The sequence below is a fragment of the Dama dama genome, chromosome 3 (assembly GCF_033118175.1).
Source record: "Dama dama isolate Ldn47 chromosome 3, ASM3311817v1, whole genome shotgun sequence".
Lineage (NCBI taxonomy): Eukaryota > Metazoa > Chordata > Mammalia > Artiodactyla > Cervidae > Dama > Dama dama.
In genome coordinates, this window is record NC_083683.1 from 65,782,385 (window position 1) to 65,806,558 (window position 24,174).

The 24,174-nt window shown below is 34.9% G+C and overlaps 1 protein-coding gene across 6 annotated transcripts in view; it reads right to left on the minus strand.

Annotated features, from left to right (window-relative positions):
- MON2 (MON2 homolog, regulator of endosome-to-Golgi trafficking) overlaps nucleotides 1–24,174 on the minus strand; it is a 113,026-nt gene that overhangs the window by 13,399 nt on the left and 75,453 nt on the right. For 4 of the 6 annotated variants that reach the window (XM_061130944.1, XM_061130927.1, XM_061130951.1 and 1 more), the window contains 9 exons: nucleotides 22,393–23,021; nucleotides 17,922–18,065; nucleotides 17,276–17,293; nucleotides 16,855–16,983; nucleotides 12,351–12,541; nucleotides 7,714–7,774; nucleotides 6,555–6,678; nucleotides 2,911–3,118; nucleotides 412–494 (listed from right to left, as the gene is read on the minus strand). In XM_061130944.1, the coding sequence (XP_060986927.1) occupies nucleotides 412–494; nucleotides 2,911–3,118; nucleotides 6,555–6,678; nucleotides 7,714–7,774; nucleotides 12,351–12,541; nucleotides 16,855–16,983; nucleotides 17,276–17,293; nucleotides 17,922–18,065; nucleotides 22,393–23,021 (1,587 nt within the window). Of the gene's footprint in view, nucleotides 1–411; nucleotides 495–2,910; nucleotides 3,119–6,554; nucleotides 6,679–7,713; nucleotides 7,775–12,350; nucleotides 12,542–16,854; nucleotides 16,984–17,275; nucleotides 17,294–17,921; nucleotides 18,066–22,392; nucleotides 23,022–24,174 lie in introns of those variants that run through there. The other 2 variants (XM_061130934.1, XM_061130970.1) reach the window with 2 other exon arrangements.

Sequence of the window (24,174 nt, forward strand, 5' to 3'; positions counted from 1 at the left end):
TACAGCATGGTAATTACAGTTAATAATACCATATTATATGCCTGCAAGTTGCTAAGAGAGTAAATTTTAAATATTCTCACCACAAGAAAAGAAATGGTAATTATGTGACATATTGAAAATATATCAAATCAACAAGTTTTACACCTTCAACTTATACACTGTTCTATATCAACTATATCTCAAAGCTGCTGGGGAAAAAGTTGGCAAACATTACAAAGCAATTTTATTTAATTGACGTCCTTATGTCCATTGTAATGGACTTGTTGCTTTGTTGTCCTAAGGCCCAAGGGAAAAAAGTCTTGTTGCTGTTACGTTTCTAAAATTCAGTTAACTAAACAGTAGTGCAAAAATACAACACAAATAGAACATAAATGTTATAAGCCTAGAATTACTGAGTTTCTAAGTACTTACCATTCTCAGGCTTAGTCTTCTTAAGTGAATCAATGAGAGTACTGACTGCTTTTAATACAAATATGATTTCTGTTACTTGTTGCCTAAAAAAAAGGGAGGAAATTATTTCCAAAAAGATTTTAATATATACCATGTGTGTTTTTTTTTTTACTAAGTTACAGAAATAGATACACTTTGGAAAATACTGAACATTAAACAATGCAAAGTTAATATTTTTCTAAGTTCTTATAAAAGAAAATCATTTCAGTAACATGTATTTCGGTGTGCAACTAAGATTTATAGTTATTCTAAGTTATCAACACTAAAATGGGGGGAAAGACAATCTACTCATGCAAATTTAAATTTATTTGTAAGATATTTCTTAAAACTACTTAAAAAACACTGTATAAGATATGCTGTTAAAACTTCTACAAAAGTTTTTTTCTTTTTAACTTATTAGTACTAAAAGAGATCTGCCAAAACTTAAATGTAAATAAAGATTGTTATTACCCCTTGCAAATAATTTATCATGCTGTTTAAAGTATCTTTAAAATTACAATAGTACTTATTTAACTTTCTAAAACAACATAAAAGAAATATGCTCAAAGTCAATTTAGAGACATCAGCAATGAAGAATAAGCTTGGAGTAAAGGACCAACAAGAGTAGTTTGATTTTTCTTTCTTTCTCACTGTAGAAATCTCTCTCTTCTTCTCTACAGTCCTCCCCCACGCCCCACTCCTGGTATGAATCTGTGTTATCACTCAACTGATAAGATTTTCTTAATAGTATGAGAGGGTACTATTTCAAGCCTCCCTTTTTAAGTATGGTGGTGGTTTGGTGGTTTAGTCACTAAGTCGTGTCTGACTCTTGCAACCCCATGGACCACAGCCTGCCAGGATCCTCTGTCCATGGGATTCTCCAGGCAAGAATATTGAAGTGGGTTGCTGTTTCCTTCTCCACTTTTTAAGTATACAGGTATGTTACTGTGCTGCAATGTAGTTTTAAGAAAAGAATGTAATAAGACTGCATTAAACATAAGATGATACAATAATATAACAATTATAATAAGACTCTATTTAAAAAAATAAACACTTAAAACACAAGAAAAGAAAGAAGGAAAACTGCTTTCTGAAATCAAATATCTTTTGCTCTAATAAAAATATTCCAATCAAGGCAACCCTATCATTGCTTTCCTAAGTATACTTCAGAGGTCAATTTTAAATAAATTAATTTTCAATCATGACAATAACCGAATCACTAACACCTGTCTTTGGAATGTTTTTGTATACAATTTATTAGAAGGTATAATTCATGTTCTAGAAATTCAAAATATAGTGGTCCCAAAAGTGGAAATATAAATAGCAAGTAAACACTGGTAATTAAAGAAGAAAAAAATTTTAAAAGCAAATTAATAACTTTCATTTAATAATAATTAAGTTATTAACAATCAATCACAATTATAATAATTAATAAAATTAAGTTGTCTAATTAATAATAATCAGATTATTCTTCATTCATCAAATTTTTAAAAGATAAGTGATAAAATGGCAAATAACTTTAAACTGCTAAAAACTGAGGAGAAGGATAATAATACACTCCTGGGAGAACATAAACTGGTAGGAGTCTCTGATAGGCAATTTGTAATATATATCAAAACCTTTCAAAATGTCTATATCTTTTGACAGGTCAATTCCAACTCTAGAGATTTATTCTAAGTAAATAAGAATGTACACAAAGACTTAGGATTAGTGATTTACCTCTCCAATACTGGCTTATGGAAGGGGATCCACAGTAATTTTCCTAACTCTTTCCTGACTTAGATTTCTTTGTCTTCCAATATCATGTTCTGTTTGATTCACTTGCTCTGCCTTAAATTCTAACTTACACGTTAAAAACTAGGTTGGCAACATAATCCAATTTTTTACTGTATTTTTTTATGAATTCTGATCTGTACCCCAACTTTGATTAGCCTTAGCTTAGCAGAAAGATTGAGAGCTTGACCAAATGAGAAGCAAATCAGTTTAGGTACAAGGGCTTAATTAAGTCAACTAGATGAAAAGAAGATACAAGATACGGCTAGATGACTTACAGAGAAACCTTGAAATGACTGTAAAACAAACGAGGAAGTTCATAAAGTATGATTTAACTATTATTTTCTCTCTAGGGAAATTAACAATCATGTGTTCATACAGATCCACAGGTCCTTAAGCAGAAATCCTTGGGAAGCTATATTTTAGAATTCATTTTTTTTTCCAAAATAATATAAGTAACTTGGTATATATGTCATATATTACTTAACCCCCATGAGGAGTCAGAAAAGGCATCCTATAATAAACACACTAATATATATGCAGCAAAACTTATGAATATTTCATTGTATGGAATAAATAAAATTATAAACAGCCTCAGGTTAAGTTCAGAAATATTTACGGAAACACCTGACTTTCTGAGCTTTTTAAATTATTAACAACTATGATAGTGTATTTCCTTCTTTAATTAAAAAATATATATACATATACCTTGGAAGAGGGCATTTGCCACTTAATCTTTCATCCTCTATATAACGATGCAGCACATCCTGGGACCGCTTAAGCAGCACTGAGAGTGCCATTCGTGAGATGTAGCCTTCTTGAGGGGTTGTGACTTTATTACTGAAGGAAAACTGAAGCAGGGTTTCAAAACACATTTTAGAAAATTCTTCTCTCAAACGAATATCAATCTCTGCTTCTGTAGAATTAACAATGTTTGATGGTTAATTCAAGGTTAAATAAATACACTCTAGTGATACAAATTCTTAGCAGTGTAGGAATAAAAGGAAATTCCTTAAGTGGCAAGGAGCACGTATGAAAAACTTAAAAGCATATATATAGAGAGAGAGAGAGAGGGAGAGAGACAGAGAGAGAGAGAGAGAGACAGAGAGAGAGAGAGAGAACAATCTTCCCCCTTGCAAGATCAAAAACAAGGCAGACTATCCACTCACATCACTTTAAAGTTTTTCATGTCCTGGTCTTTGTTTACACTTCAACAGTGCTATAGAATACCTCTAATAGTCTTCCACATGGTCCAACTGGGAATAATCCATTTGATTGTCTCTCTCCTTTTTTCTCTTGGCAGCATCTTCCCCAGACCCTGACCTCTGCTCCAGTCTGGACTAGTGGCCCTGTGGATATGCTGTCCAGTTATCTCCTGGAACCAGTCTCTGGCTTCACCCTGTGAGTTTTTATTCTCTCTTGTGTTATATCTTACTCTCTAGATCTTAATGCTCTCCCCTTTCTTGATTTACTCCTTTGTTTTCACAGGGCATATTCTGCAGTTCCTGAGAACGTGCATAGGAGGGAAGTAAAAATTTTGAGACTACATTTCTCAAAGTGTCATTTTACTGTCATACTCAAAGTGTAGCTCCCAGCACCATCAGCATCGTCAGAGAATGTGTTAGCGTATTCTCATGCCTCACTCCAGACCTACTGAACCAGAAACTCTGGGTTAGAGCCCAACAGTGACTTCCCTCCAGGTGAGGTTAATTGAGAATTACCATTCTACATTCCTCACTTGGCCAAGAGCTGGGCCTAGGTATAAAACTCTGCGTTAGCAATCTTTTCCATTTGACTCTGAAACCACAGCCTCAATGTAGGTGAGCACTCAGTGCTGCTACTGAGAATTCCAATGTCCTTTTGACCCAACTCTCTGGTGTGTGAACTTTTTTTTGTCTTTTCTGAAATCTTTTAGCATCTTCTCTGTATCCCTGATATTCTGGTATTTCATGATGACAAGACTTACTGTAAGTCTTTTTTTCTTTCACTATTCGGGGTACTGAGTGACCACTTTTTTTTTAAATCTATGTATTTATTTTTGACTGTGCTGGGTCTTCATTTCCGGGCAGGCTCTTCTCTAGTTGTGGCAAGCAGGGACTACTCTCTAGTTTCTGTGTACAGGCTTCTCACTGCGGTGGCTTGTCTATTTGCAGAGCACAGGCTCTCGACACGTGGCTTCAGTAGTTGCTGAGTTGTGACTCCCAGGCTTCAGAGCACAGGCTCAAAAGTTATGGTGCATGGGCTTAGCTGCTCTGAGGCATGTGGAATCTTCCTGGACCAGGGATAGAACCCATGTCTCTTGCATTGGCAGGTAGCTTCTTTACCACTAAACCACCAGGGAAGTCGGTGAGTGACTACTTTTAATCTGCAGATTTATATCTTCAATTTGTTTCTTTGATAACTTCCTCTCCTAGTTTTTCTCTATTCTTTTTGGAAGACCTATTGTCAGATGTAACATCCCTGAGATCCATTTTCTTTCCTCTCAGATTGTCCACTTGTTTGTCTTTGTTCTACTTCTGGGTTTTTCCTTAATGTTTTCTTCCAACCTTTCATAGAACTTATATTTTTAGCTTCTTTGAACTCTTGTGTTCTAACTGTTCCACTTTAATAGCATTTTTCTTGTTTTATAAACGTAAAATCTTTTTTATCTTCTTGAGCATCGTGATTAAAATAAATGTTTTCTATGGCTCTGCATTTTTATCTCTTTCTTCCCAATTTTTTCTACCCTCTCAACTGTTTTGGTCTTTCTCTTTCATGTTGGAAGATTTCCTCAACCACTTGTGAGCTCTGGCTGTCAGATCATAACTAAGAACAGGGCACCAAAAATAATCACTGGAACCTCTGTGTTTACAAGTTGGCCTTACTTATTAGCAAAAAGGCTTTGTATGTATACGTTTAAAGAAAACTCCAAGTTAAAGCTGAAAAATTTGTGTCTGATTGTAAAGTCATTGGAAGAATATACATGTACCTTCTTTATCTTGGTACAATTAATACTATAAATAGCAAGAGGTATCATAAAAAAATTGCTGGAAAAAGTATACATGGTAACTCAATAGTCCTTATTTAACAGAATATTTACATGTAGTTATGAATATGGATCTTAAAATGTATTTTATTAAAATTGATCTATAATTTTTAAATATTCTTAAAAAGTTAACTACATTAAGATAAGTGCAATTCAGAAATTTTTCTCTGATCTTCTAATGTTAAAAACTTAACATTCAGAAAACTAAGATCATGGCATCCGGTCCCATCACTTCATGGCAAACAGGTGGGAAAACAATGTAAACAGTGACAGACTTTATCTTTTGGGCTCCAAAATCACTGCAGATGGTGACTGCAGCCATGAAATCAAGACGCTTGCTCTTTGGAAGAAAAGCCAACCAACACAGCATATTAAAAAGCAGAGACATTACTTTACCAGCAAAGGTCCGTCTAGTCAAAGCTATGGTTTTTCCAATAGCCATGTATGTATGTGAAAATGGGGCTACAAAGAAAGCTGAGCACCAAAGAACTGATGCTTTTGAACTGTGGTGTTGGAGAAGACTCTTGAGAGTCCCTAGGACTGCAAGGAGATCCAACCAGTCCATCCTAAAGGAGATCAGTCCTGGGTGTTCATTGGAAGGACTGATGATGAAGCTGAGACTCCAGTACTTCGGCCACCTGATGCAAAGAGCTGACTCATTGAAAAAGACCCTGATGCTGGGAAAGATTGATGGTGGGAGGAGAAGCAGACAACAGAGGATGAGATGGTTGGATGTCATCACCGACTCGATGGACGTGAGTTTGAGTAAACTCCAGGAGTTGGTGCTTCAATCCATGGCATCGCAAAGAGTCGGAAACAACTGAGTGACTGAACTGAATGTTTGTTAAACCTGAACTTTACCAGATTATTTTAAAAAACTGTCTGGGCTAGGAAAAAGAACCAGTTTGTAAATGGACTAACTGCAATTTATAGTCTTGAGAGGTTGGTATTAATATCTTTATTTTATAGATGACAAAACTGACAGTTACCCAACTGCTAAGTTAACCAAGTTAACTAAGTGGTAAGAATACATACTCATTACTTCACAATAACCCATGACTTCACAAAACTGGCTAACTTATGTCAGCCTGCAATGATTTAGGTGATTTCCATAAGTACTTTGCAATTTAATTCATCACACATAATTCACAGAATATTCATCACACTTTTCCCTCATAAAGCTTAATGTTCTACATTACATTCTTTCTTAACCATTCACCCATTTACATTTACCACAACTGCAGGAGTACACATTTCCACAAGTCAGCTTCTTCAAAAGTATTTCAATATTTATTAACATTTTTAAAAAACCATTGAAATAACATACCTGTAAATGAAGATGACTGAGAGTGTATCGACCCTTTATTAAGCATAGTCATTATCTGGCCAACAAATTCCTTAGGAATAAAATTGGCATAAGGCAGTATCTCAGTGCTGATAAGCTGGACCACCTAAAACAAAAGAGGCAGATTCAAAGGGATTATTTTTTAAGAGATAATAACTTATAGAATAAAATTTAAATTTTATTTTAAAAGAATCTTTCTTAATAGATGTATACAAGCATTTTAATGTTAATATAGAGGATAATTAGTCTGCTTCCCTCACGTGTCTTAGTGAATAAAATGTATTACAAATAGTCAATACTACAAACTGTTCACTACACAAATTCAATAAATTTTGATATTCAACATGATAAATGCAAGAGTGCTCTGGAGAAAAAAAATCAGCATATGAAATACATCCATATTGATTTAAATCACCTTTTAGTACCATAAAAATGAGCTATTAAGAAGTTATATTCATTTTTGTTAAATAGCTTATTTCTAACATATAATGTACTATTTTGCCTTTTAAAGGAAAAAAAAAGTTTGAAGAAGAGTTTATAATAGTATAGCAATGGGACAAAAGGCACTATTTTACATCTGTATATGATACCAATGCTTTTTATGTAGTTTATTTGTTTTATTTAAAAAGTTCCCCTATCCTACTTACAGGGAAAAAATAAGAATAACCACCCCCCAATAAAAAGTCCGTAACTGAAAATTACTTGTTTAAATTCCATTTATAATCAGCAGAATATACTCTTTAAAAAACATTCACTATTTGTTTCTACAGCTGGTTAAAAATAGAAAAATCTGAGCAACTTATCAATTAAATACAAACATCTGATTTGTCAAACTATAAAGTGAGCTCTCAAATACATGCTCACTGACAAGATTTATTTTACTAAATCAGCTGCTCTTTAAAATTATTAAATGGACACAATTAAGTGTCTAGACAACATGCACAAAGCTAACAAATATAAAAAAGTAGTTTTTTAAATATCAGGGCTTTATAAATTAAACTGTAACCTTTTTGAGAGTTTTAATGCTTTTAGGTTCACATTCAATCTATCACTTTATATATGTTTTAAGCAATTTTAATTTTAACATTTTTATTATTTGGTTTGTATAGTCATAGGAAAATGTCTTAAATAGATTCCTCACCTCAACATCAATACTTTCATTTCTTTGAAATTCTTGAATAGAGAGGTTATCTGGAGGTATGCTAAAAAAAAAAATAAATAAAAGACTTGATTTTTAAAGGTAAAATACTTCCTGAAAATACAAACAGAAAATAAACAGAATTTGAACATCAAAAAAGTTTCTTCATCCAAGTTAGAACGTTATCATTTATTTAAAAGAACAGTATTTCTTAAAGTAATTAGTATAAATATTAAGCTAACTACAAACATGAAATTCTAGTTACAAAAATACCTGGCTCAATCTTGAACTAAAATCTGTAGAACTTAACTTCTTTTAGGACTATGAGTGAAAAACAAGGAAAAGTGAAAATACTATCATCTGGAGTCACAGCAGAAATCACCACTGTGACAGAAACTGAATTCACTCACACTGCCCGTGATTAAGGGAGCCGTGGCCAAGGTGCTTGATTATTCATTCAGTGACAGCCCGTGAGTCACTAATTTGTAATGAATACGATATACGAGATATATTTACAATGAAAGATAGCGAACATCTCAAGAGAGGGCTGATTCAGACTTTCTAAAGCAGAAAACTGTTCCACCAAAATCAGAATAAATCAACAGTTCTAAGAGAACCAAAGTCAATTCTAGACCCTGTGGCTCTTAATAAGAATGAGCAGTAAAGTTCTTTTAAACGTATGAAACAATGAAATATTAAGCACTTTTAAAAACAGCGGAGACTAGGATGATAATGATTATTACAATAATAATGACAGCAAAAATTAGAAAGCCAACCACTGTATTAAGAGCTTTATTCACAGTATCACCTATATTCACAGTAACCACAGGTATTACCATGTAATTGACAGAAGAGGAAACTGAAGCTTTGAATGGCTAGTCATATGACCAGGACACATTGCAAATAAATGACAAGCCACAATTTGAACCCAGACTTATATTTGAGCCCAAGTTCTACTCTTTTATAGAAGTTATAAATGTAAAAAAAAGTATTACCATGTTTAGATTTTGAGGTACAATATAGAGTTTTATATCTAGAGATATTTTTGCTCTATTTGGTATTATCTGGTTTATTTCATTACAGGTATTAAAATAGACACACACAGAGAAAATACCAATTGGCTAACTACCAATTAGAAAAAGCTTATCAAGAACATACAGTATTAACATTATTGGAATCACACATCAGAAACACAAAACTACCTTAAAAAAATATAATGAGGGAAGGGAATAGCATACAAAGCCAAAAAAGTTTACTCCTCCTAATTCTAATGGTCAATAAAATCAGAAATTTATTCAACCTGTGGACAGAGTATAATGGAAATCTGGAATGCAAACTAGTACAGCCGCTATGGAAAACAGTGTGGAGATTTCTTAAAAAACTGGAAATAGAACTGCCATATGACCCAGCAATCCCACTTCTGGGCATACACACTGAGGAAACCAGATCTGAAAGAGACACGTGCACCCCAATGTTCATCGCAGCACTGTTTATAATAGCCAGGACATGGAAGCAACCTAGATGCCCATCAGCAGATGAATGGATAAGGAAGCTGTGGTACATATACACCATGGAATATTACTCAGCCATTAAAAAGAATTCATTTGAACCAGTCCTAATGAGATGGATGAAGCTGGAGCCCATTATACAGAGTGAAGTAAGCCAGAAAGATAAAGAACATTACAGCATACTGACACATGTATATGGAATTTAGAAAGGTGATAACGATAACCCTATATGCAGAACAGAAAAAGAGACACAGAAATACAGAACAGACTTTTGAACTTTGTGGGAGAATGTGAGGGTGGGATATTTCAAAAGAACAGCATGTATGCTATCTATGGTGAAACAGATCACCAGCCCAGGTGGGATGCACGAGACAAGTGCTCCGGCCTGGTGCACTGGGAAGACCCAGAGGAATCGGGTGGAGAGGGAGGTGGGAGGGGGGATCGGGATTGGGAATACATGTAAATCCATGGCTGATTCATACCAATGTATGACAAAACCCACTGGAAAAAAAAATAATAATAATAAAAATTTAAAAAAAAAAAAAATTTTTTTTCATGAATCCTTATTTGACAGAAAAGAGACTTCAAACTGATAAAGTATTATTTGTAATTTTCTTCAGTTCTCTCTGAATGGTACATTAAATTTATTTTTTGAAATATAATTCCTACCATACAATGTATCCTTTTAAATGGTACCATATAATGCTTTTTAGTATATTCACAAAGTTGTACAATGGTCACTTCTAATTCTAGAATGTTTTCATCACCTCCAAAAGAAACTCTGCGTCCATGAGTAGTCATGCCTTATTCTACTCTCCTCTCAACTCTGAAACACAAATCAAACTGTATGTGATCTCATTTGTGTTTGCATTCTTTCACTTAGCATAATGATTTCAAGATTCATCTATATTGTAATATGCATCAGTATTTCACGGCTATTTCACTATATGCATGTACAAATCACATTTAATTTATCCACTCATCAGAACATTTGGATTGTTTTCATTTATTTGGCTATTACGATAATATTGCTATAAACATTAGTGTACAAGTTTTTGTGTGACTATGTTTCAACTCTTCTGGGTAGTACTTAGTGTTTTTAACTGAAGGTCAACAGACCGTAATTGTTTGAATTCCCACTAGCCCATGTGTCTTCTAGAGCAGGGCAGCATTAGGAACCCAGCCGCATAGCAGGAGATAGGCAGCTGTTTTCCATGAAATTGGTCTCTGGTACCAATTAGAATTTAGAACCACTGTTCTAAAGAACAACTACCGCGTTTTGGTATTCAAAGGGTGGTTGAATGAATTCCTAATAGACCTCAAGTGTCTACCAGGCTACAATCCTTTAGTTTCTCATTTTTAATTGGATTTTTCTTTCACTCATTTAAATAATTCATTCATTTGTGATAGCCCTCAATGATGTCCAAAGCCTCTCCTTTCTTCTAGTTGATTTTGGTTTTGTTTTCTCTGTTACTGTAGTGCCTTGTGAAAGCAGCTTGCAGACCATAAACAGTTGGGAAATAGCAGAGAAAGGTATAGTATGCTTGCATTGGTATCAATAAGATTTCTAGAGGTAAGAAATATGTAAGAAAGCAAAACAAAATCTGACTAATTATGGAAACAGAAATTAGGATCACACATCATTGCTTCTAATTCTGAAACATCAGATAAGCTTTTATAGAGAAAAAATTTAAGTTAACCTTCTGCATTCTACAATTTTTCTTTACTAAATAACTAAACCACATTAGAAAGACAGACAAAATTTCTTCATTAAATCACTTTCTTGTAGACTCATCTGATCATTATCAACATGCCAATGTAAATTTTTCTTCAAGTATATGAAATTTATAATTTAAATGGTTTCAAACTAGCAATTTAAAATGGTTACACAGCAGTACATGGCATATTCATCATTCTAAAAAAAATGATTTGAAAAGTGTTTTAAAAAATGATTAATTTTTAAAAAATGATTAACGGATTAAAAAAAAACAAAACAGAAAAACTTTTGTCATCAGAATTTCACCACAATAGCACAAAGGAAAATCAGATTGTAGGAGTACTGAAATATCACAGCTATTAGTGAGAAGCCCATCTCTAGTAAAATGGTACATTTTAGATCAGTGCTGCCCAACAGAACTTCCTATGATGGAAATGTTCAATGATCTGCAGTACGCTCTATAGCAACCACTAGCCACACATGGCAATGTTGAGACATGGCTAATGAGACTGAAGAACTCAATTTTTAATGTGATTTAGTTAATTAAAAATTTAGTTGTAGCTAGTGACTGCTGTCGGAGAAGGCAATGGCACCCCACTCCAGTGTTCTTGCCTGGAAAATCCCATGGACGGAGGAGCCTGGTAGGCTGCAGTCCATGGGGTCGCGAAGAGTCAGACAGGACTGAGCGACTTCACTTGCGCGTTTCACTTTCATGCACTGGAGAAGGAAATGGCAACCCACTCCAGTGTTCTTGCCTGGAGAATCCCAGGGATGGGGTCGCACAGAGTCAGACTCGACTGAGGTGACTTAGCAGCAGCAGTGACTGCTGCATTAGTATAGCTCTAGACAGACCGGAGCAGACTCCTCATTCAAAAACTCAGCCCACCTCTCAACTATCCTCTTCTCATCCAGTGAGGGGCCAAAACAGCATCCTCAAGATACACCCTCTGTAGCAGATTATACGATGAAAATTTCATTCTTCTTTGCACAACTTAAACATCTTAAAGAGCTGTTCATTATTACCAATGATCTTATTTATTCTGAAAAAAAACCTGATTTTCCGATATGGTTCTTCTCTTGTGACGCTAAATGGACAATGGATTTTTTTAATGGATCTTCTTAGATTCATGAAGTTAAAACCACAGCTCCTTAATTATGATGTAATCACGTGGTCTTATAGAAAAGACTCCTATCTTAAAACCAGCAACATGAAAAAGAGCAAAATTATCCTCTGCTTACAGATAATGTACCCAGTGGATAAATGCCTAACTCACTTGTTCTTTGTACACAATTTAGCAATCTTAATAGTCTATTAGTTAATTAATGAATAATGAGAAACACTGTTTTTAGGCAATTACAGGTATAATGTGCACTTCTTGAAAGAATGTCTTAACTGTAAAAATGAATGAGCTGACCTTTTAGTAAAGAGAAAGTCTTCAAAAGTGTTGGCTAGTTCCGGCCACATACTGTCAAATTTTCCTGAAGAAGCATGTTGCCGGGCAACAGGAAGCCCAATAGAAAGAACTTTGAGGAGAGAAGATACTGCTAGTTTCCAAGTGCTTTCAGAAGGGCAGGAATACTTCAAGCTGAGGGGAACCCTAAGAGTCTGTGAAAATAAAGACAGTTTAAGATAAACACTAATTAAAACAAACATTCAGCCTTTAAGTACTTTAAAAAAAATTACAGCTTCTCTTTGTTCTTATAAAAAATAAGTATTTTTCATTTTAAATAGGATGTTACTTTCTAGAAAGGCCAATTCTCAGACATGGTTCTCAAATCATACTACCTAGAAAGATACACTTTTTTTTTTTTGGAAAGATACACTTTTAAGTCCTATGTCCATTTTACAAACAATGACCCTGAAGAAGTAATAACCATTTTTGGACCTTAGTTTCTCATCATAAAATATAAGGATGTTTTCTGAAAAGTTAATATTAACTTATTAATATTAAGTTAATTAATTAATATTAATTAAGAGTAGGAAACTTACAATTTTGCAGCTTCTCTAATGTGGTTATAAACTTAGAGCATTCTGCCATAGTTCTCCTAGCAAAAACTAATTTGACGAATGGGGTTTCTTCTACCCAAGAGAGATCAATATTGCTTATAATTTTTTACTAATGGTTAGGTAAACATGGCCTAGAGAATATCATTACCACGAAGTTTTATACTTTATCTCTAAAATGTTTTGAATTTTATATTCTACACTAACATTTTAATGTACTTTCTTCCTTTTGCAAGTATTTGAGAAAAACTGGTAATTTAAGAATTTGGTTGATTTTATCTTTAATCCTCGAGGACACAGCATAGCATCTGTATAGTGACTGAAATATTGAGACTTACTTTCTAATTGGTCAACTTGCTGTTAATCATTAAAGAACTAATTTGGTGGCTCAGAATGAAGTTCTCTGGTCATAGTTCTACCCAACAACTAGAAGCCTAGACTGACTAAACCATCACAGTGAGTTGGCCCAGAGCACCATCAATAAACAGTTTCAACATACCATCTGATTATGTGCATGAGAGTGCCCAGACTCTATTTTTATATAAAAATCCTAGTCTGAGAAAGATAAAAAGTGGAAGAGATACAATTTCATAATTTAATGTTATAGAGTGAACCTAAAACCTCATTTCATCTTCCACACAAATTATTATTGAATACTTACATAGTGAACATGTGAACCATTACATAATAGTATGATAACAACAGATAATTTAGCCTACCTAGAATCTTTTTCCCCTCCCCACATCCAGTTCAAAATTAGGGTAAGGAGATGATTAGTCTATTAAGCCAATCAATCTATTCCATTTCTCTGGCCATAATCACTGGTTCAAGACTAGGCATGGGACAAAAGCTGGTTCACTTAAGGTTAACTGTAGTAATTTAAGAATAATGTGATACACAAACACACACACACACTTGCTACTGACATATAATCCCTTTATTAACCTACAACTATGAGGAGAAACAGGATATACAGTCAACCCTTGGAAATCAGAGCAAGGAAGAAAAAAATTTAGTTTCTGGAGGTAGTACTGCAACACTGGATACACCAGTCCCAAAGCACTCCCTCTATCTCTGACTTTTCCAACTAAGCATGCCCTTTTATTCGTAAATATAGTCAGAGACTGAATGTGTGTCATATGCCAACAAAAGAATACTAAATTATACACGGGTCACACTCTGAATTAACAGGTTATAACTTAAGATTAGATAAATTAAAAGTGTAATTTACTACTAAACAGTTTACCAGTGTCAGGGGAATGTTAAGCACAACAGATACATTTGACTTATACATTTATTTTTTTTTTAATATTTAATGAACTAATATAGAGATTGGCATATCCTATATACTCAATAAATGTACGTGGAACTAGAAAATTCAGTTCTTGCTGTCACAAAGCTCAGTCTCCAAGGAAGGAAGAGCCTTGTCCAATTAACACAATACAATGTAGTAAGTGGCACCAACAAACTGTTCAGAAATACAGAAAAGAGATAATTTAATTCCATTAAAAATACAAACTGATCCATGTCACTCCTCCAAGTTCAGCTCTTCAGAGGTTAAAGAATAAAATCTGATTCCTTATCATGGCTTGTAAAACCCAAAGCCACTTTTTCAGACCTATTCCAGGCCCTGTTAGCTCCCTAAGTGGGATTTCTCAACAACGCTTTAAAAATATACCATGATCTTTATGTTGCTTAATTGATCTAGATCTCCTTCTCCCTTGTTGCTGGGTATTTCTTCTTCAAATGTTACTTTATTTAACCCTTGCCAGAATCCCACAGGCAGTTTAGTTATTTCCTTGTCTACAGAGGGGAGGGAGAACTTAACTTTTATTCAACACTGACTACTTGGCAAGTATTATTAAATGCCATATCTCACTTGAATCTCTTAATGGTTAAGACATGAAATTTGCATTTGTATTACCCTTCTTTTACATAAGAGAAACACTCTCCGGTTCATTTGCTCCAATATCAAAGCAAAAAAAACAACAACAAAATCACAGAGCAGCAAGTACACAGCGGTGCACCATGCCAATCCAGCTTTCTCTGAACACAAAGCTGCCTCCACTTGGTGGTCTTCACTTAGTACTTAATATATTGCATTATTATTTGCCTTTTTATAGATCCTTTATTGAATTATTAAATGTATGAACTATCTTATTCATTTTTAATCTCTATTCTTTCTTAGTAACCGGCAACAGAAGTGCTTAAAATTTATTCTTAACAAACCAGGAGATACAAGACAGTTTTGAGGGGCTGAGTGGTGAGGGGTAGAAAGAACTGTGACAGAAAATCAAGGGAAGAAACAATTTTAAGAAGGCCAGGGGTTTCGCTGGGGGCTCAGGGGTACAGAATCCTCCTGCCAATGCAGGGTACACGGGTTCAATCCCTGGGCAGGGAAATCCAACATGCACTTGAGCAAGTAAGCCCTGGGCCACAGCCCCTGCGCCTGTGCTCCCAACAAGAAGCGGCCGCAGTGAGAAGCCTGCACACCCCAACAGAGAGTAGCCCCAGCGCACCCCGACTAGAGGAAAGCCCGCAGCAGCAGAGACCCAGCAGAGCCAAAAGTAAATAAATAAAGCTAGTTTTCAAAGGAGAAGGCCAGAGCAGTACCATATTAACAGGGAAAATACAGCATTAGAAAGGGCTTAGAATTTAAAGATTTTTGCCTTCTGTAACTTCAAGTAAGTAGTTTTTTTAGCAGAATATGGAAGTGAGCCTGGGTACAATAGGTTAGTGAGTGGTGGTTAGGTGAAGGCTACTAGTTGTTTAAAGGAGCATGGAAGTAAAGGAAAGTTGAAACAGAGAACAATTTGAGTAGGAAGTCAAATGAGAGAAAGATCTTACATAAAAGGCCTAATCGTCTTCCCAGGATAAAGTGTAAGAGGCTGAAAGAATTAACAACAAAGAAAGGTGGGAACAGAAAAGGATGAACACAAAGAGAAGGATGAGCCTTGGAACAGAGAAAGGCCTTCTTCCTTGAGGGACGTATTCAGCGCGCATGCGTGTTAAGTCACTTCAGTCGTATCCGACTCTGTGGGACCCCATGGACTGTAGCCAGCCAGGCTCTTTTGTCCATGGGATGCTCCAGGCAAAAATACTGGAGTGGGTTGCTGTGCCCTCCTCCAGGGGATCTTCCTGACCCAGGGACCGAACCCACGTCTCTTATGTCTCCGGCATTGGCTTAAGAACTAGTGGGTTCTTAACCACTAGTGCCACCTGGGACATCTTCCCAGGATAAATATAAGAGGATGAAAGAATCACCAGCAAAGAACGGTGGAAAAAGAAACAGATGAACACAAAGAGAAGGATGAACCATGGAAGAGAGAAAGGCCTTCTTCCTTGAGGGAACAGAGTTCAGATCAGACTGCAATTATCCAGTAAATAAAAGTCACATCTACATATTAGAGTAAGACCAAGATTTAGGTTTGTCCTTCAAAACAGAGGGGAAAAAAAGGAAATAAACTTTGGAGGAATGGGACACACACAACAGCAGATGAATTTTAATAATGGCTGTCCATGCACTGAGGAACTGGCTCAAAAAAAGTATGCATGATCAGTTAAATCGATAAGCTGAATTGTGAATTTCTCCTTGAATGCTTATCAAACTCAAAGTATGAGAGGTACTGTCCTAAGAAACAAGATGCTTATTGTCTTAAGTCCCAAAGATGAAAAATCATAAAATCGAATGCATACTTAAAATATTTTAAAATATTTTTTATTAAAAAAACCTTCTAATTTCAGAGAAACAGCTTCCTAAATAATATCCATGAATGTTGGAGCAAAATCACTACAAATAATAATAGATTATATTTTTCCATTTATCTTAATATATGACAATATACAATCACCTGAAGATAAATTTCAATAATGTTATCATCATTAAACAGAAGTATAAAAATTTTAAAAGATACCTTAATAATATTCTGGAGCACTTTCTCATTCACCACTGCTTTGTGACAGGCTGTTTTTTGATATAAATCCACAACTACGTCTAAAGACCTTTCAGCAAATGGTACATAATTCAAGGCAACCCATTCCGCCTAGAAAGTAATATTTTCACATGGAGTTAAAATAAAAATGAGATTAAATGAAATCATACTGTTTTCAAAGTGAAAGCTTCTTTGTCTTAAAGTTCAGGCCTTGGTTTTAGGTCAGATTGTTTTATTACATGCAAAGTTTTCAAAGAGATATAATGTCATGAAAGAATAATTTTCAGCCAAGCAAAAATTAAAACTATCATAAAAAGTACATACAGCATTCTATCAAAAACTGGCAAAGATGTACTTTATTTGTTGCCAATAGGTTAGGACAATTTTAGGAAATTTAACTCACCGGTGCAAATAGTTGGATCTATTGTGATTCCATTGTGTTGCAAGACAAATAGAATGAGAAAAGTTAATACACATTAAACTACTTTTCGGACGATGTAAAAATTATAATTTTTATGTTGAGTGAACAAAATCAGCATGTGCATGCATTCAGAAATTTATTTAAAAAAAAAAATTTTATTTTTCCCCTAAGCCAAAACAAAGTTAAAATTTGCCAACTATGGCTAAAAAATCTTTTATGTAAAATCCAACTAAATTTCACACCAGTAGTAGACAACTTCTCATTTCTTCATTTTCTATCGCAGGTATCTATTTTAGATAAGAGTAGGACTAGGCATAGGGATTTCTAAGCCATTTTATAGTGCGATGAGGACACCAAGAAAGGAACTCTGAAGAAAGAGGTACTACAGAGTAACAAGAAAGGCCAAGCTCTCTGGAGAACCACTTGGGAAGAGAAAGCAATAAAACATTAAAAAAAAAAAAAGGAACACAGGTTTTCCAAATAATCTTTCCAGTTTAAACTGTTAACAGACATACGAAAGTTTATTTGTAAAAGAAAAAGTTCTGAGATAAAGTCCATCTTAAGTGGAACTCACTACATTTATAAGACATGAAATTTTACAGAGTAAATATAATTTACAGCAAATTACCTGATTATATTTTGCATTTGCAATGTGTTTTGTTTCCAGCTCTCCATACTGTGGAGGTTTACATGAAAATTCTACAAATGCCAGTAACTGGTCAAATATAGCGGGATACATTATCTGCATGTTCTCTGGTCCCACACAGATGGCCTATAAAACAATATATGAACAACAGAATGCATAATCTGAACTCCATTAAGTTCTTTACCATTTATGCTTTTGTTTAACCAAAGAATCTTAAAGATTGTCTTATCTTATGTTAAGCATTATATACTTTTTGAAGCCCTGAAGGACATTTAAACTATTTTAAACTAATATTGAATAAAGTATAGGCTAAATATTATAATCAGCTAAAAAATACTTTTTAATTAAAAGTGTGGCTTATCACTTAGCAGACTAAACAAAGGGCAAGCCCTTAAACAGAAGTCATGGGCCATTCTGAGGTTCCACAATCTTATCACTTGCCCAGTAATACGCCCTTTAGACAACTTAGAATGCTTCACTGACCACGATGAGATTGACTTCTACCTAAGTGCTTAAGTGATGACATTAGTTCATGAAAATGACGGCTTATACCCACATCATGCATGGACCAGAGACTTTAACAAGTAAGCATGTTCATTACAGTTGGGAAAATAAGTCATGAATGAAAATCTGTTTCTAAAAGAAATGTTATGTATTTTTAACAGGGCAGTGTGTATTTAGCATCTAATGTATCAATACATAGACTTGATATAAAACAAGAAAAAAAATTACATCAAATATGTTGAAAGTACTTAAATCTCATGTGTTTTTTTTTTTCTAGCAACAAACGTGTTTTCTCCTCCCATCCTTTCATATTTTCCTGTCTTAGCATTTATTTTTCTCTGTGGGAAAAATATTTAATGATATAATTTATGGAGTATCTAAAATATATTTGTGCTTTTCAAAACAAAAAGCATGATCATTCTACACTTGAAGCACCTTCAAAATACAAAATCAAAATTCAAAGCATCTCAAAATTTTAAGGACTTTCTTTAAAACTATGTGTACAACACGTATATTTTCATACAATCATGGCTTTTTTAACCTGTCAGATAACAGGCCAGTTTTATTCTCCCTCAGAGAAAGGGTAGCCATTTAGCTTTAACAAAAGTATCTTGAGATACAAAGTAGACAAGCAAAAAAAGCGCTGCCCATACATACCATTAGATCATCCTGTAACTACAACGGGAAAAGTAGAATGAGGACATGTAATACCATCTTTCTCTATTTACTTTTCTCAGAAACAGTGAATGGAGAACTTAAAAAGTATACAGCCTAAAAAAAATTCTCTCTACTAACTACTTCTATAATTTCACAGTCTTCTTTATTAACTTCTTGCTGAGTCTTAACTCTTAGAATTAAATATGTAGCAATTACTGTGGAAAACATATAATTATCCTAAATGAATTCTTTTATTTTCAGTGACAAATAAAGAAAGGAAGGCAGGAAGGAAGGAAGAGAAAGAAGGAGGGGTGGGAGAGAGGAAGAGAGCAAAATTCTGTGTGGAGACCTTAGAAAACTAAGTATCAAAACTTTTCTGGAAATATCTTAGCACCAAATAATGACCAGGACTGTATGTTTTGATTTTTGGTGGTGCTTTATAAAAGAACAAAACAAAACTTACTAACAGTGTTACAGCTGAATCCTGAGATCTTAAAATACATAATATGGAGTCAATTTTTCTTTAACAACAAACTTCATCAAAGAAAAAGTTATTAATATTGGCTTCTCTTCAATATTCTAAGTCAGAAAAGCCCATAGTATAAATGTGGTAGCAGATTTCAGTCCAAAAGCTAAGAATCAGTAAGCGTGCTTGTGAAGTCACTATAGTCGTGTCCAACTCTTTGTGACCCTGTGGACCGTAGCCCACCAGGCTCCTCTGTCCATGGGATTCTCCAGGCAAGAATACTGGAATGGGTTGCCATGACCTCCTCCAAGGGATCTTCCAGACCCAGGAATCGAACTTGCATCTCGTAAGTCTCCTGCATTAGCAGACGGGTTCTATACCACTAGCGCCACCTGGGACGCCCCAATCTATCTGGGCAATATTTCCTATTAATCCTTGAAAGTTGTGTATGTGAAAACAAGAAAAGAAAGTGGACATCTAACATCTAACATGATTCAAGGTTTCTCTTATTAAGTCATCTAAAATAATGCATTCTGTACTTACCATGTACTAAGGCCTTTGCAAGACAACATGATAATGAAAATAGTAACAGCTAACATTTACTGAATGTGTAACTGTGCCAGGCACTAAATGCCTTACAAATACTATCCCACTTACTAAGAAAAAAAGTTAGAGTTATTATTTCCCTTTTATGGATGAGGAAGCCAAAGTACAGAGATTCAGAAACTTGCCCCCATTAAGTAGAGAAGCACCATTCACACAGAGTCTGACAGTGTCTCCTGAAGTCCCACTCCAGGAGCCTTGACCACAGAGGTACATATTGTACCAGTTATCAGCCTTTACGAAGGTTAGCAACAAATAAGACAGATGCAGTCTCCTGATCTCAAAACTTAGGGAAAACAGATAATCAAATTCTCAGGTCCCCCAGTTATGTAAAAATTTCTTGGGGAAAAAAAAAAATTAGCCTACAGGACTAAGTCATTTTGGTTGGGAACTAGTGATATGAAAACCAAGAGGAAAAGCATATGACCCTGAAACTCTACACAATATAAGGGTAAATATGAAATTAGAAATGAGTTTTTCCTTTAAGAAGGAAAACAGCTTTTAATCAGTAAAGTGTTTTGCAGAGTAGCTTATTAGTTTAAGAATAAACTTCCAGGGCAAGTATATTTTGCTTGTGAAAAAGTTTTCTGACACCTGTGGGGGAAATATAAAAACACTCTTACCAATAATGAAATATGTTAGGTCTTCTGTTAGGAAATATTAAAGACGCCATATGTTTGAATCACATTCAAGTATTACGAAATATCATTTAAATGATCCCATAAGTAATAAACAATGGCTAGAGTGAAAATTAGTAAAGCAACATGACATCAACTGATATAAGTAAAAGTTCCAAAGTTTCCAACAATAAAACTACCTAACTTTCCAATTGAAAGTATATGCTTTTTCAAAGCCATTAAAAGCTCAAAGCTCAGAACAAATGCCTACTTGGGATATATGATTCTATTTGTTCTCTTATCGCTAAAGCAGAGGTTTTGTTCTAAGTAAAATTATACGCTTTTTACCCTAGGAAAAAGTTTGGGGGTTTGCTGTTTCTTCTTTGTTTACTAGCCTCTACATATGTATAAAACCTGAATTAAACACTTGAGTGAGAGTTCCAGATTATGGGCATCCCACAAGGTCTCTGCTCTCCTTTTCTAACTTTTCCATTCCCTCCACAGTAGTCTATAAACAACTTATGCTCACAGTCAGGGAGAAAAAAATTATTACTGACAGGCTACTTTTCTTCTGCCACTGAAAATAAAAGCAGCTCTTTTAATTATGGAAAACTGATCATCCCTATAATAAAATAATTAAAATGTCAGATTGTCTTACACTTTAAGTTTCTATACAATTTCTCTGCACAGAGTAACTAGGGGTAAGGTGGTCAAGGAATTACTGCTCAGCTAGACCTCCTCCAGAGACAATCAAGGTGTACTATGTTGTAGTAGAAACCACTATTATTACTGTGAAAATTTTCATCAATCCAGTTGGATATAATGCAATTGTTTAATTAGAAAGCATGATCTACAGTACCCAAATGGCTACTGATAACACATGTGTAATCAGAGTCCACTTCCATTCTAATTTTGTTAGACTGTCATAACGACTTTGCTGGGATCGCTGACTCTTTAGTTCATACCTGTGTTGTTCAACATTTTGGTGGTTGTTAATTGTGCTAACAATTACCTTGACAGTTTAAAGAATTCTCTGATTTTGATTTGGTCTTGCCTGCCAACTGGAATTTGCTCAATAATTTTTAGATCTGTTTTAATTTTTTTTTTCAGAGTAACAAAACATACGGGTTAAAATATATCTTTCTAAAATTTCTGTGAGGTAAACACTTCACACATTTATCCTTACTTCTTTTAATGGGTTTCCAACAACTCAAGAGCTAAAATTAAAATACAGATAAAAAATATATACTCTCATTGCTAGTTAATTTTCTAATTACAGAAATACTTTACTAAAGTTATCACTCCAAAAGTGTATATTCTTGTGAAGAGTGGAATGAACAAACCAAAAATGCTGGTGAACAGAAACAAGAGAATGCAGGCAGCTTCTTGATGACTCTCAAAATAAACCTGAATTACCTTTTAAAATATATTAGAAAAATACAAGTGTTAAAAATAACTGGATCTTCACAATCTTGAATGCAGCCCAAAGTAGACATACATAACAATCTTGATGATCCAGAATTATCCCAAAAAATATTTAGCAAAGTAAAAAAATTCCAGAGAACCATATGCATTATAGCTTAGACAGCCACTAAAATTCGATTACCTTTTGGAGAACATCTAGAGCTGTAAGTACAGCTTCCTGTAAACTTGTCAAAACTGCTTCAGTGTAAGATGGAAGAATGAAAGGGGAGGCATCTGAACTTATTGGGACTGAAACAGCACTGTGCAATATGACTCCCAACTTCTGCAAGTCATCCATGTTGAAACCAGTTTTTATGTGTTGGTAGAGAGCTGGAAATATCTGAATTAAAGCTGTAAGAAAAGGCTGGCTGGGAATGAAAGTTAGTTTCTCAACTGGAACAGGAGGCTTGGTGCTTTCAGATCCAATTCTGCACCAGGTATTCCATGCAGCCCACCAGAGATTCAAATCTTCAAGTTCATCGGTAACTACGGGTGGCTCAGAGCTGCTATATCTTCCAAGTCTTTCTCCAATGGAATCTGTTCTTACAAATGGCCTGTTCAGGCTAGGGCCCGATATAGGCCCTAAAAGAACAGGCACAGGGACATTAACTGCAGGTGGTGTCTCAGGCTTGTCTGAGTCTCTGACAGGGGACACAATCTGTAAGATTTCCTGGAAGCTTTTCAGTGCAGCCAGAGATACTTCATTGTTTTTGCTGAGTGCTGCTGATTGTATATGGTCAAGAAGAACATCCCATGCTCTTGAAAAATCTCCTATATGAGGAAGAGGAAAAAAATTATCACCATGAAAGTGACCAAACTGTCTCTATTAGACACTTGAAAGTTTATTTGCTTTATTTTTCTGCTTAAATTCCTACAGAAATAGAAAAAGATATGCTTAGGCACTAACAATGTGAGTTAAAACCATTACAACCCAAAAATCCAGTAAAAAAAATTTTGTCAGATACAGGAACAAACGGCACCAAGAAAAGGATAATGAGTATATCAAACAAGGTTTTGAACTTAAAACTCCATAAATGTATGTATACACCTTTCTATCCTAATACTTCTGCCTAAGGAGAACAGAATAAAAACTTAAAAGAGTGAAAACAAAAACTTTTCAGTAACATCTTCAATCTAACTATCTACCTTTATTAAGATGGTCCCATTCTTAAGCATATAGGAAAAGTTATGACAGTATGATACACATTTTTTACCTAAATGTTTAAAATAAATTAAGTCATACTCCATAAAAATCTTAACTTTACACCTGGGTTTTCATAGTTAAATAATTTTATAGCTGCAGAATTTTCTTAAACATTTTTTTCCCGATATCAGTAAGTTGCCAGGAGAACATGCACCATAAAGAAGACTGTCTTTTTACCATGAGGCTGAACTTATTTCTCTCATGTAAAATCAAGTCAACTGATCTACCATCAGCACAGCATGGGCTGAATGGTGGCTGCTGTTTCCACTAATCATTTCAATCTCTTGTTCTATTCCTGTGACCAACCAAGCCCATTTATAATGAAACCCTCCACAATGAAACCAGGTGTGGCTTGTTTCTATTATTGTTGTTGTTCAGTCATTAAGTCATGGCCGACTCTTTTGCAACCCCATGGACTGTAGCCCACCAGGCTCCTCGGTCCAAGGGACTTCCTAGGCAAAAATACTGGAGGGGATTGCCATTTCCTTCTCCGTGGGATCTTCCTGACTCAGGGATGAAAGCAGTGTCTCCTGCATTGGCAAGCAGGTTCTTCACCACTGAGCCGCGAGGGAAGCCCTTCTTCTAAGACCCAGCAAAGAATGACCTGGTTCCTACAGACACCCGGCCCAACGGCTTTGACAAATGCATGGATTATTACTCACCTCTTCATATTTAAATAATGTAAAAATCAGAGGAATTGACATTTTGCAAAGGATAACA